The following is a 15,425-nucleotide window of genomic DNA, read 5'->3' on the forward strand; positions in this document are numbered from 1 at the left end:
ATGTTGAAAAATAGTGGTGAGAGTGGACATCCTTGTCTTGTTCCTGATCTTAGACAAAATGCTTTCAGTTTTTCACCATGGAGAATGATGCTTGCTGTGGGTTTCTCATATATGGTCTTTAATATGTTGAGGTAGGTTCCCTCTATGCCCACTTTCTGGAGAGTTTTTATCATAAATGGGTGATGAATTTTGTCAAAAGCTTTTTCTGCATCTATTGAGGTGATCATGTGGTTTTTATTCTTCAATTTGCTAATATGGTATATCACATTGATTAATTTGTGTATACTGAAGAATCCTTGCATCCCTGGGATAAATCCCATTTGATCATGGTGCATGATCCTGTTAATGTGTTGTTGGATTCTGTTTGACAGTATTTTGTTGAGGAATTTTTCATCTATATTCATTAGAGATATTGGTCTGCAATTTTCTTTTTTTGTAGGATCTTTTTCCAGTTTTGGTATGAGGGTGAGGATGGCCTCATAGAATGAGTTTGGGAGCATTCCTTCCTCTGCAATTTTTTGGAAGAGTTTGAGAAGGATGGGTGTTAGCTCTTCTCTAAATATTTGATAGACTTCACCTGTGAAGCCATCTGGTCCTGGAGTTTTGTTTGCTGGAAGATTTTTAATCACAGTTTCAATTTCATTACTTGTGATTGGTCTGTTCATATTTTCTATTTCTTCCTCATTCAGTTTTGAAAGGTTATACTTTTCTAAGAATTTGTCCATTTCTTCCAGGTTGTCCATTTTATTGGCATAGAGTTGCTTGTAATAGTCTCTTAAGATGCTTTGTATTTCTGCAGTGTCTGTTGTAACTTCTCCTTTTTCATTTCTAATTTTATTCATTTGAGTCCCCTCCCTCTTTTCCTTGATGAGTCTGGCTAATAGTTTATTAATTTTGTTTACCTTCTCAAAGAACCAGCTTTTAGTTTTATTGATCTTTGTTATTGTTTTCTTTGTTTCTATTTCATTTATTTCTGCTCTGATCTTTATGATTTATTTCCTTCTGCTAACTTTGGGTTTTGTTTATTCTTTCTCTAGTTCCTTTAGGTGTAATGTTAGATTGTTTATTCGACATTTTTCTTGTTTCTTGACGTAGGCTTATATAGCTATAAACTTCCCTCTTACAACTGCTTTTACTGCATCCCATAGGTTTTGGATCGTCGTGCTTTCATTGTCAGTTGTTTCTAGGTATTTTTTTATTTCCTCTTTGACTTCTTCAGTGATCTCTTGGTTATTCAGTAATGTATTTTTTAGCCTCCATGTGTTTGTGGTTTTTACAGATTTTTTTCCCTGTTATTGATTTCTAATCTCATAGTGTTGTGGTCAGAAAAGATGCTTGATATGATTTCAATTTTCTTAAATTTACTTGATTTGTGACCCAAGATGTGATCTATCCTGGAGAATGTTCTGTGCACACTTGAGAAGAAAGTGTAATCTCCTGTTTTTGGAAGGAATGCCCTATAAATACCAATTAAATCTATCTGGTCTTTTTTGTCATTTAAAGCTTCTGTTTCCTTATTTACTTTCATTTTGGATGATCTGTCCATTGCTGTAAGTGAGGTGTTAAAGCCCCCCACTATTACTGTGTTACTGTCGATTTTCTCTTTTATAGCTGTTAGCAGTTGCCTTATGTATTGAGGTGCTCCTATGTTGGGTGCATATATATTTATAATTGTTAGTCTTCTTCTTGGATTGATCCCTTGATAATTATGTAGTATCCTTCCTTGTCTCTTATAACACTCTTTATTTTAAAATCTATTTTATCTGATATGAGTATTGCTACTCCAGCTTTCTTTTGATCTCCTTTTGCATGGAATGTCTTTTTCCATCCCCTCACTTTCAGTCTGAATGTCTCCCTAGGTCTGAAGTGGGTCTCTTGTAGACAGCACATATATGTGGGTCTTGTTTTTGTATCCATTCATCAAGCCTGTGCCTTTTGGTTGGAGCACTTAATCCATTCACATTTAAGGTAATTATCGATATGTATGTTCCTATTAGCATTTTCTTAATTGTTTTGGGTTTGTTTTTGTAGGTTCTTTTCTTCTCTTGTGTTTCCCACTAGAGAAGTTCCTTTCGCATTTGTTGTAGAGCTGGTTTGGTGGTGTTGAATTCTCTTAGCTTTTGCTTGTCTGTAAAACTTTTCATTTTTCCATTGAATCTGAATGAGATCCTTGCCCGGTAGAGTAATCTTGGTTGTAGGTTTTTCCCTTTCATCACTTTAAATATATCATGCCACTCCCTTCTGGCTAGTAGAGTTTCTGCTGAGAAATCAGCTGTTAACCTTATGGGAGTTCCCTTCTATGTTATTTGTCATTATTCCCTTGTTGCTTTCAATAATTTTTCTTTGTCTCTAATTTTTGATTACTATGTGTCTCAGCATGTTTCTCCTTGGGTTTATCCTGTATGGGGCTCTCTGAGCTTTCTGGACTTGGGTGGCTATTTTCTTTCCCATGTTAGTGAAGTTTTCGACTACAATCTCTTCAAATATTTTCTCTGGTCCTTTCTCTCTCTCTTCTCCTTCTGGGATCCTAAAATGCGAATGTTATTGCGTTTAATATTGTCCCGAGGTCTCTTTTCATTCTTTTTTCTTTATTCTGTTCTGCAGCAGTGAATTCCACCATTCTGTCTTCTAGGTCACTTATCCGTTCTTCTGCCTCAGTTATTCTGCTATTGATTCCTTCTAGTGTAGTTCTCATTTCAGTTATTCTGTTGTTCATCTCTGTTTGTTTGTTCTTTAAGTCTTCTAAATCTTTGTTAAACATTTCTTGCATCTTCTGGATCTCTGCCTCCATTCTTTTTCTGAGGTCCTGGATCATCATCACTAGCATTATTCTGAATTATTTTTCTGGAAGTTGCCTATCTCCACTTCATTGAGTTGTTTTTCTGGGGGCTTATCTTGTTCCTTCATCTGGTACATAGCCCTCTGCCTTTTCATCTTGTCTATCTTTCTGTGAATGTGGTTTTTGTTCCACAGGCTGCAGGATTGTATTTCTTCCTTTTTATGTCTTTTCCTTTGTGCTTCGTCTAGTTTCACGTGCTCACAGGGGGCCGCGTGCACAGACCTCGCACGCAGTGCTTCAGATTGTGAAAAGGCAGCACCGGCACTTCAAGATGGTGGCAGTGGGCTGCCTGTGGAGACTCTGCGTGGGACACGGGCTCTGAGATCTAAACTAAATTCTTAATTTAGATTCATTTCTTTTTCACTGTTACCTCAGACTACACTTCTTTTTTTTTTTTTTAGCATCTTTATTGGAGTATAATTGCTTTACAATGGTGTGTTAGTTTCTGCTGTATAACAAAGTGAAACAGCTATACAAATACATATATCCCCATATCTCCTTCCTGTTGCATCACCTCCCACCCTCCCTGTCCCACCCCTCTAGGTGGTCACAAAGCACCGAGCTGGTCTCCCTGTGCTATGCAGCTGCTTCCCACTAGCTATCTATTTTACATTTGGTAGTGTATATATGCCCATGCCACTCTCTCACTTAACCCCAGATTACCCTTCCCCCTCCTCGTGTCCTCAAGTCCATTTTCTACATCTGCGTCTTTACTCCTGTCCTGTCCCTAGGTTCTTCAGAACCATTTTTCTTTTTTTTTAGATTTCATATATATGTGTTAGCATACGGTATTTGTTTTTCCCTTTGTGACTTACTTCACTCTGTATGACAGACTCTACGTCCATCCACCTCACTACAAATAACTCAATTTTGTTTCTTTTTATGCCTGAGTAATATTCCATTGTATTTATGTGCCACATCTTCTTTATCCATTCATCTGTCAATGGACACATAGGTTGCTTCCATGTCTTGGTTATGTAAATAGAGCTGCAATGAACATTGTGGTACATGACTGTTTTTGAATTATGGTTTTCTCAGGGTATATGCCCAGTAGTGGGATTGCTGGGTCGTATGGTAGTTCTATTTTTATCAATCTACATCTCTTAATGTTCACTACATTTCAATTTCTCCCTGTACAAAAGAGGAAAAACTTAATTGAACTTCAGAGAGAGAGAAGAGTAAGCAATCAGATGCTCTAAATTGTTCTGAAAGTATTAACTGATCTATAAAAATCATAATATTCTAAAATCATACACTAATGTTCACCTTTAAATTCTACATTTCAGTTATTATTTTAACAATTTCTTGAACTTCAGTGGCATCTAGTACCTAAAGTTCCTGGAGAACAGTTCCCCCCTTAGCCTTCTTCTTCCTCCTTCCTGTGATTTTTCATTTTCTATATGGATTTTTTTATGATCCCAGGTACTAGACCACCAGTGAGCTATGCCATATGTGAATTTTTGGATACAACAAAAGCTATCCAACAAATATTTAAATATGTTTTATCCAAGAAGATGTGGTGTATATATATACAATAGAATATTACTCAGCCATAAAAAAGAATGAAATAATGCCATTTCAAGCAACATGAATGGACCTGGAGATTATCATATTAAGTGAAGTAAGTCAGACAGAGAAAGACAAATACCATATGATATCACTTACATGTGGAATCTAAAATATGACACATATGAACTTATTTACAACTTATTTATAGAAACAGACTCAGAGACATAGAAAACAGACTTACAGTTACCAAATGGGAAAGGGGGTGGAGGATGGATAAATTAGGAGTTTGGGATTAGCAGACACAAACTACTATATATAAAATAGATAAACAACAAGGTCTTATTGTATAGCGCAATGAACAATATTCAGTATCCTGTAATAAACTGGAATGGAAAAGAATATGAAGAAGAATATGTATATTTATGTATAACTGAATCACTTTGCTGTACACTAGAAACTAACACAACATTGTAAATCTACTATACTTCAATAAATAAATAAGCTTTATCCATATACATTAGCATAATTATTCACCGTTATTAGCATGATCAATCATGATAACATCAATAAGAAAACTACAATTTAAGAGATTCAGCGACTCTAGAAAAGTGTGGAATGTATTCAGTTAGGAAGCATCTTGATCTTATCTCCAGATTTACCTCCTGCAATGGAATGGAGGTAAGTGCACACATCCATAATCCAGAATTTAACCACCACATACAAATTTCAGCACACTTCCAAGGACCATAAACTCCACCCCCATATTCCAGAGATATTATATTTTCTTGTGTGCCTATTTAAAATTTTAAACCAGGGTTTCCCTGGTGGCACAGTGATTGAGAGTCCACCTGCCGATGCAGGGGACACGGGTTCATGCCCTGGTCTGGGAGGATCCCACATGCCGCGGAGCGGCTGGGCCCGTGAGCCATGGCCACTGAGCCTGCGCGTCCGGAGCCTGTGCTCCGCAATGGGAGAGGCCACAACAGTGAGAGGCCCACGTACCACAAAAAAAAAAAAAAAAAAATTAACCCAATCTATATCTTTTCGACAATATGTCTAATGAATAGGATTCACTCACTCAACTTCTGTGGGCAACCACAGAAATGTAAAACATGATTCCTACGCATCAAAATGTGGTGTGAATTTATTTTGAAATTGTGGCTCAGTGTCTTCTATATCATTCTGTTATTCTTAAAAGAAATAATAAAACATTTATTTTGAGCTCAGATTTCTTCAACAAACTGAAATTAAGTTGAACCTTAGTGGCTCAATCTACAAGTCCAGTCCGAGCATAAATATATCTGCATTTTCTTTTTAAAAGTACTAGTGTTCTTTTTCTCTTGCTGTTTTGAGGATATCATATTCAGATGTTTAGACTTCTAAGGAAGGGCAACTTTGGGAGCAACTACAAATGACTCTGCTTCAAACTCCTCCAAATGGCCTAAAAATTGATCATAGTTAATGGAGTGATGATGAAGAAAATTAACAGTCTTGACTGACGATCACTGTACATTAACCTTATTTGCAGAGCCCACCTCCCTTGATGTTGAAGCAATGATAGCCAAGAAAACTAGTCTTCTCTTTTGACCTCCGAAACTGTTGAAACCTTATTCTTTTGTCTTTTCACCTCAAGCATCCCACCTGTGGCAGACAAAACTGGGTTTTTTCAGTTTAGATAAAATTAAAATTCTATACAGGGAGATGGTTAGGTCCTACTAACTCATTCAGTCTTATTAATCTGCTTTTACTAAAAAATTTTTGTGTGACTTTTTTATCATATGCAGCAATGAGAGATGAAATATATATTTTTAAAAGACATACCTAAAACCATAATAAAAAGCTTTGTGGATCAGGAGTAAAATAAGAAAGACAGTGATGAGCAAGGATAATATTCAGTACTGGCAAGAAAATAGGGACTGAAGGCATGTGATAAGGAATTAAACTAAAGTCAAGAAAGCAGAGACTAAAGCAGGGCTTCTCCATCTCTTAAAGGAACCTTAAAAATGTGGTGATCCCTGTTTGGGCCCTAGCTGTACAGTGATTGGTAGGAGGAAAGAGAGGAAGCACAGACAGGACTGGACATACCGACCTGTGATCTCAATGGCTAAAGCCTTAAATTACCATAAGACATGAACTCTCAGCCCTCAATATCAGATCTGGCTCCAGACTTGTTGAGGCAAGCCAGGTGGAGGCAACCATAAAACTAATAAAAAAGATGAGTGAATGTAGAGAGAGGATAAGCAAAAATCACCCATCCAAGAAGAGCCTGCATATTTAAATTCCAAAGCACATGAGAAAAACTGACATTAAGAAAGTCAACCATCATACTAAAAAATCAGGAGGCCAATTCGTTACCATCAAAATGCAAGTAACAGAACAATTCCAAAATAACTTTTAAATAAGTGTTTCCAACTCTCAAAGAGATAAAGAAAAAAACTATATACCAAAAAAGACAACATATGTAAAAGAGGGCAGATACAAATGAAGAAAATGTGGCTATGCAAAAGAATCAATAGAAATCTGAGAAGTAAAATTATAATCATTTAAATAAAAATATAATTCATGAAGGTAAACTATTATACACACATTCTAAGAAAAAGTAGTGACTTACAATATAGACAGTATTTTAAAAATCGATCCAGAAAGCAGCAGATTCTAAAAGGCAAATTATAAAAGGAAATTTAAGAGATAAAGAAGATGAATTAAGAGGATCCAACATACACCTAATAGGAGTTCCAGAAAAGAGGTAAGAGAAAAAGACAAAGAAGTAATATCTGAAGGAAAATGGCTGAAAATTTTCCAGAATTGAAGGAAGACTTAAGTATTCTGATCAAAAGCATACCCCTAAATGTCAAGTGGGAAAAACAAAAATAAAAGTTACTTGTAAACACATTGTAGTGAAACTTTAGGACATCAAAGACAAAGGGAAAAACCCAGAAAATTATCAGAAAGTACAGAAAAATGCCAATAAAGAATAACAATTCTTAATAGCAACAAGAGATAATAGAAAATAATTAAATTATAACTTTAAAATACTAAAAAAAAGAATTGTCAAGCTAGGATTCCATATATAAAGTATCACTTAAGAGAGGAGGAAAAATAAAGACATTCTCACATACATAAAGATTAATAAGATTTATAACCTCATTGAATAGACTAAAGAACAAATTTCAGCAAGAAGAAAAGTGAACCCAGAGAGGAGTGAGATGCCAGAAATAAAAGCAAGCAGAACAAGAGGTAAAATACATTAAGAAATATAATTAATAACTAAAAGAAATTTTTAGGAACTGGATTTTCAGTAATAAAAAGTGATACATCATAATTTACGTGACACAAGTAATTTAAAGAATAAACACAGAACTATGGTTTTAGACAACTATTCCAAAAAAAGATGGGAGGTAGAATGTCAGTGTATAATTAAAGCATTCTGAGGCATTTTTCTCCCATGAGAGAAAGAGATATTTAATGTCTTCAAGTTTTGTAAGAAAGAATATAGAGTTGAAATGTATGACAAGAACATAAGGGCACTTGCGAAAGAACAGAAATATGATCTATAGCTTTTAAACCAGTAGAAGAAAAGGAAAAATAGGGAGAAAATAAAAACTTCATCAATCTAACAGAAAGCAAGAAAGAAGTGGAGGAAAAGAAAAAAAGCTACACCAAAGAAAGAAAATAACAAAATAAGATACCCATAGTATTAAGTCCAAACACATTATTTATCAAATGCAAAGTAATTAAACTTTAGCAAATTCAAATAGACTATCAGATTAGACTTTAAAAATCCAGCTCTCGGCCACTCACAAGAGACATTAACAAAACAAAATGACCGGGAAATCTGAAACAAATCGATATTGAAAAAAAGACATCTAGTCAAACACTAAAAAAAAGTTAGTTGTTGGGCTTCCCTGGTGGCGCAGTGGTTGGGAGTCCGCCTGCCGATGCAGGGGACATGGGTTCGTGCCCTGGTCCGGGAAGATCCCATATGCCGTGGAGCGGCTGGGCCCTTGGGCCATGGCCGCTGGGCCTGCGCGTCCGTAGCCTGTGCTCCACAACGGGAGAGGCCACAACAGTGAGAGGCCCGTGTACAGCAAAAAAAAAAAAAAAAAAAAAAAGTTAGCTGTTGTCAAGATAGTAGTATCAGGCAAATAAAAATTCAAGGGGAGATGATGCTGCTATAGGAAAAAATTAACTTTGAATCAGAAGGACATCTGATCTGGTGATCACGTTTGATGACCCCTGCTCAAGATCCTGAGATCCTATCACAAGGAATTCGAACCAGTGCTCAAGCCCCCAAATTGCAGAAACACTTGGCTGGGGTCTGGGCTGTTCACCACTGCATTGGCACTGTGTGTGTGTACACACGCTGCAGCGCCCAGTGCCTGGCATGGACCAGGAATTCTGTAACACTAAAAACAAATGGACACTGAACTGTAAAGGCAGCAGAGGAACCCCACCTCTTTTTCTGTACCCTCAGAGGTAAAACGTGGTGCATGACTCACCTCCTCCAGCTCTGAACGGACTTACCCCCCTCCATCCTCTCTCCTCTCCCACCCCAGTGTGTTCCCAATGCTGTCTATTTTGTTGGTGCAGCTATGAAGAAGAAAATTCCACGACAAAAATATCTGAGGTTGAGGATCTTGGAGCGGAACCCAAGAGCTGTGCCTCTGGAGCCCACTCCTGGGGTGAATGAAAGGGGAGCAGAGGTGGGGGAGGGAGGATTGGAACAATACAGGCATTTTCAGACAGATCTCCTATATTCTAACATGTTCCCTTTGACCTTGTAACATTCTTCGTGGTTTTGAGTAAAAGAATCTCTAATAATAACTTCATTCTCTGGGGAGGGGGGGGGAGTCAGAGTTGTGTGGAATTTTCAGAAATAATTTTATAGCAAATTCTAAAACTGAGAAAACAATATAAACACATTCAACTAAGCCTATAAGCTCCCCCGTACTGAGAGGCAGCTTTGAATGAGTTTTGATGGCAGGTGGCTTTCTGAAATTACTAAATGAAGATCAATCATTGCAACTTCCTATTTCTCAGGCAAGATCTTCTTTTTGCTATAATGTTTTTCACTCTAAAATAGCGGGGGAATAAAAATGCACGATCCCTGGTCAGTCCTGGTCCACCACCTTCCTGAGAATCATCTCAAGAGGTTAAGATTCTCTCCGGCAGTAACTGAAGAAGAGTTACAGTCGGCAATGGCGGAGTGCTCATAATCAATCTTTATTTGTCCTTTTCTTCAAGGAACACCTTAATACTTAGCAACGGAGACTTTTTAGCGAGGCTGAGGAAATTTCTGCACATATGTGACAATGACAGAGACAAAGAAACAGATTCATCAAAAGCAGAGTTAATAGCTAAATAACAGACATTAAAAAAGTGGTATGTACACATGGGATTCCATTGCCTGTCACAATTTAGTTCTGATATTTAATTATCTGTCGTCCAGAACAGGGGAGCAGTTGCTTCAGCTTGTGGCCTTTATTCATTTCACCCGACGGGGTTGGAGGTCGATTGCATACACAAGAGTGGTTTTCAAATGCAGGTTTGTTACGAGGGAAACAGAGGTAAGAACAGAGGAAGCTGAGAAATAACTATTCCATTTGTTTGCATATTTATGACTTTTTCTATTGATAGGGCTGGAAGGAAGCAACTTGGATTTTTCTGTTCCTTTGTATTGTAAGACAGAGATCTAAAAGTGCATAAAACATATGTGTTTCATTATGGAATGCTTACCATGTGAACCTTATCAAGCCACCACACAGAGTAGGAAGTGGGACATTGAAAAAATCTCCTCAAATCCCTCCCCCCGAGAGCACCATCCTGATTTCTGTGACAATTCTTTCCTTGCGTTTCTTTATAGTTCTGCCAATTTCTTAAACCCCAAAGAGTTCAATTTTGCTTGATTTTGAACTTTACAAATAATCTTACGGTGAATACATTTGTGTCTTGTTCTCACTCAATCGAAAGTTTATTAGATTTATCCATGTAGTTATACGTAGATGTAGGTCATGTATTTTCATTGTTATATATGTATTCCACCATATGACGATACCAAAACTGTATTCAACTGGTGATGGACATTTAACAGTTTTCAGTTTGGGGTTATTTAGACTAAGGCTGAACATTCTTAAATGTGTCCTGGTGCACACATATAGAAACTTCTTTTGGACAGATGTTCAAGAATGTTCAGCCTAGGAGCAGAATTGGTAAGTCATGGACTATTTGCTTCTGTGTGTGTGTGTGTGTGTGTGTGTGTGTGTGTGTCTGCGCGCGCATGCGCACATGTGCATGTGTGTTAGGAACACATGAGATCTACTGTTTTAAATTTTTATGTGCATAATACAGTATTGTTAACTACAGGCACAGTGTTGTACAGCTGATCTTCAACTCATATAAATGAAACTTCATACCTGTTAAACAAGAACTCCTCATTTCTCCCTCCCCCCAGCCCCTGGCAACCACCGGTCTAGTCTCTGTTTCTATGAGTTAGACTATTTTGCAACATTATTAACAACAGCCAAATATGGAAACTAAATGTCCATCAATGGATGAATGCATAAAGAAAGTGTAATATACACCTATGATAGAATATTATTCAACTTTTTTTTCAGTTTTTGTATAATCTATTTTATTATCATCCAAAGATTACATATGCAGTTAAGAAAATGAACCAAATCATACAGTCGGCTGTTCTCTCGGTTCTGACTCCCCACAGCTGTGATATTAGGAGAACCAAAATGTGGAGGTCAATACTTTAATGTCAGCAATCTGCACCCTCCCTCTCCATCTGTACACACCTATTTCATTCATCATCTTGACAGTTTGCACAAGAAAACTGTCCTAAGAATATTATTCAACTTTAAAAAATAAGGAAATCCTGTCACATGTGACAATGTGGATAAAACTGGAGGACATTAAGCTTAGTGAAATGAGCCAGTCACAGAAGGGCAAACACTACATGATTCCACTTACATGAGGAGAGAGTGCTTCTTTAACTTTGCTCATTACTGTCAAACTATGTCCCAAAGTGCTTATACCAATTATCATCTCACCAGCTGTGTATGAGAGTTCCAACGTATGAATGCCTGGGAAATTGGTAAATAGATTTTTCTTGTTCACATTGAAAGGTATATAGCAGACCATGAAGTGGAGAAATATAGAGAATGCTTGTGCTCTGGTGTGTTGGAAACCTATGGACTTTAAAACCACACATGATTAAATCCCCCATTTACTGTGTGACCTTACCTAATTTGCTTAACCTTTCAATTTCCCTTTATGTAAGATGGGAGTGATGTCCATCTCAGGGCTGTTTGAAGGACTAGAGAAATATATTTACGGTGCCTAACATGGCACCAACATAAATTAGGGAGGAAATGATTGATGGCTCTCAATCTCATTCCCTGTCTCACTTATTTCCAAAACCAGAGCTGAAGAATCAAAGATCCAGTTTCTCTGAGGGAGTTACAAGGTAGAGAGGTACACTTTGCAGATTGTTTGCTGGTATTATATAACATGCTTGCTTTGTGGTACTTGAGCAGAGAAATGTATCTCGAATAAATAAGAACAGAAAAACACAAAACCTCTTTTAGGACCTTTAGAACTCCCAACTCAAGTATCAAATCAAGTGCAGCAAAAGGCATCTCTTATGAAACATTTAAAAGGAAAGACCAGAAAGTAACTAAAAACAACTGTGTTCAAGCCAAGCTACAATGGAAAAAGTAAATATTCCACCAGATTTTAATGTCACCATTTTCATTCACTCACCAGGATCTGCTCATTCTGAAGCAGGTGTGCTGCTATGGAGACCATTCTACATATTCCCTTAGAGTCATTCATTCACCTGAGGTCTACTGCAAGAGTTGACAACTGACTGTATGATTTAAAAGTCATTTTAAAAGTCACTAACCTCCTTTCATTCTGAGTTATTGTGCCATTTTCCAGCTTTTTAACTGCGGTCGCCAGCACTTTATTTGCGTCATTGGCGAAGTCTAAGTCTCGGACCTCAGACAGCGGGACAGACACAATGGCAAAAGCTTCTTTATCTTCTTTTGTTTGGCAAGTTCCGATCTGCAATGTGTTTTTCCACTAAGATTAGTTGTTTTACTAAATAACTATGCAATATTCTTCAACTACTAACACACCTTAGTACTGTTTAAGAGATACAAAACAGGAGTAGAGAATCCAAACACAGTAATTCCTACATGCATCGTCCACTATGAAAGGCTGTAGGGACACAGATGTCCTGTGCCCATTTCCTGCCTTGTTTTCAAAGCCCGACTAGAAATGTATCCCTTTCACACATGTTCTTTGCTTCAGTTTCAACAGAGGAGAGGAAATGCCCTCCTAGAATCTTCTTCCCTTTCTATATGCTGCTCCCACTCTTTTGGTATCTCTGCTGCATCTTCCTGAATCACAGCCTGGCTGCAGTCAAGCCTCTAAGTTCAGCTACCTAAAGCAACTGGTAGGCATGAGTGCTTGACGAAATTAGTTGCAATAATCTCTAATACTGGTGAAGCTCAATTGTAAGAACATGTCAGTCACCCCCTAATCCTATTCACACAACATCTGGCTGAAAAGTAAACCATTCTCAGCAACATTTACCTTCAACATAACAGGCCTCTCTTCATCTGTGTCTATGGGGATGCTAGTACTGGTTACCCACGTGTTTGTACATAAATGTCTTAATCGAACGTATGAATTCCTAAAAGCAAAATAGCATTAAAAACACAGATTATAAAAAGTTAGCACACTTACATATCAACATATTTACCAGTTTCATACATGATATGAATATAAATATATTTTTAGACTAGTAACTGACTCAAGTGTAGATCAGTCTGGTTTAAGGGGAATATCTGAACTATAGGCGATTTCAAAGTATGCAATATTATTACATAAACCAGTGGTTCTCAAAATCTGGTCCCTGGACCAGCAACATCAGCATCACCTGAGAACTAGTTAGAAAAGCAAATTCTGAGGCTTCATCCAAGTCCACTGAATCAGAAACTCTGAGGGTGAGATCCAACAGGATTTTACCAGCCTTTCCAGGTGATTCTGATGCATACTAAAGTAAGAAGCACTGACTGTGTAACCATCTGAGTTAAAACTGTTGTCTGATTGTAGTCCCTTTTGTGGTTTAATCATCTGCACGTAAAAGCACATAGTGCAGTCGATCCTCATTAATCGCAGATTCCATACCTGTGAATTTGCCTACTCACAAAAATGTATCTGTAACCCCCAAATCAATACTTGGGCCACTTTGGAAGTCATTCTCAGACATACACGGAGTGGCAAAAAATTTGATTCCCTGTGAGGCTGAACAACATGATGCTCTTCCTTCTGGTTTCTGCTCTCACTCATACTGTCAACAAGTGTCTTTCTGTGGTCTGTTTGGTGCCATGTTTTTCACCGTCTATTGTTAGTGAATTCATTGTTTAAAACAGTCCTAAGCATAGTGCTGAAGTATTGTCTTGGGTTCCTATAGAGCAAGGCTGTGATGTGCATTATGGAGAAAATAACTCATATAAGAGATGCTTCATTCAGGCATGAGTTATAGTGATGACGGCCGTGAATTCAACGCTAATGAAACAATATATATTAAATAAGGTGTCTTTAAACAAAAACACATATAAAATAAGGTTGAGTATTGATTGATTGACAAAAATATTGTGCCCAGAGGCTTGCAGGAACCTAACTCTGCATTTCCCTTAGAAGCAATGGGTCAGTATTTGCTAATTCATGTTCCAGAAATAATAAGAATCAAGTATATGTGAACTGAGAGAGAGTGCATAAGAAAGGACAGCTAGAGCTTCATCCAGCTCAAATATTATCATTTTTAGTGAATCTATTATCATTATTTCTTTAACAAAATAGATAAAGTATCTATTAAAAGAAAACCACTGAGGTAAGTTCTCTGCCTTCAAGTTGCTGAAAGTTCAGTAGGAAAGATAAGATAAATAAATCATATAACATGAGGCAGAAAGCATTAAGGCCAATAAGAGAAAATCAAATAAAACGCCAAGGACTTCAGGGAAAGAGATTCATTCTCAAACACCATGATTCTTCTCATTCATAAAAGGAGATAAAATAGAGATTGAGTTAATGTACTGAATAAAATGTCTTACAAGCAATTTTTGTTAGCAGTAGCTAGAGAATGGGTAACTGACCATTCTGGTGAATGCAGTGGTAGTCCCACACCTGGTCCCTCTCGTGGTGTTTCTAAAAGAGACCCCTGCAAAGATCCACCTTGTCGACTATCAGGTAAAATAAAAGAACATATTCTAGAGGAAATAATACCCACAGGACTAAAAAAAAATGCTGCCAGAAAGTATAGAGTCTGCTCTTCCAGGGGAAAGCACTGTGAAACACGGTATGTTTGTAATATATGTTCTGTTGCCCTGCACAGAGGTGCCTGCTATACCACCTATCACACTTGGAACGAAATATTAGAATGCTTTATCAAGACGTGAACAAAGTTTCAAATAAATTAAGTGCAAAAAAAGAAATAGAGATTGTTTCAAAAATCTAAAACAGCAAAGGTCCAATCCTTGTCCAAATAATCAGCAAAGGTCCAATCCTGAAATACCTCTGTATTACCACTTATCTTCTGCATGGAATTATACAGGAGATGTCACTTGGACTCAGTTATCTTCCTCATTGTATTGATATTTTAAGCATCTGGAAAGTGGGGCCATAGATTATTCAGCTCTGTGTCATTCCCCCTATTCTTTTTTTTTTTTTTTAAAGAAGATGTTGGGGGTAGGAGTTTATTAATTAATTTATTTATTTTTGCTGTGTTGGGTCTTCGTTTCTGTGCGAGGGCTTTCTCTAGTTGTGGCAAGCGGGGGCCACTCTTCATCGCGGTGCGCGGGCCTCTCACTATCGCGGCCTCTCCTGTTGCGGAGCACAGGCTCCAGATGCGCAGGCTCAGCGGCCATGGCCTCATGGGCCCAGTTGCTCTGCGGCATGTGGGATCCTCCCAGACCAGGGCTCGAACCCATGTCCCCTGCATTAGCAGGCAGATTCTCAACCACTGCGCCACCAGGGAAGCCCCCCGTTCCCCCTATTTTTACTC

At 37.6% G+C, this 15,425-nt stretch overlaps 1 protein-coding gene across 1 annotated transcript in view; it reads right to left on the reverse strand.

Annotated features, from left to right (window-relative positions):
* Positions 1-15,425, reverse strand: part of ITPR2 (inositol 1,4,5-trisphosphate receptor type 2) — a 534,949-nt gene that overhangs the window by 365,295 nt on the left and 154,229 nt on the right. Inside the window, exons 12-13 of the mRNA XM_081250074.1 lie at positions 12,953-13,052; positions 12,258-12,418 (exon numbers count right to left, since the gene is read on the reverse strand). Of these exons, the coding sequence (XP_081106200.1) occupies positions 12,258-12,418; positions 12,953-13,052 (261 nt within the window). The remainder of the gene's footprint in view (positions 1-12,257; positions 12,419-12,952; positions 13,053-15,425) is intronic.

Source organism: Mesoplodon bidens (genome assembly GCF_964165515.1).
Source record: "Mesoplodon bidens genome assembly, chromosome: 11".
NCBI lineage: Eukaryota > Metazoa > Chordata > Mammalia > Artiodactyla > Ziphiidae > Mesoplodon > Mesoplodon bidens.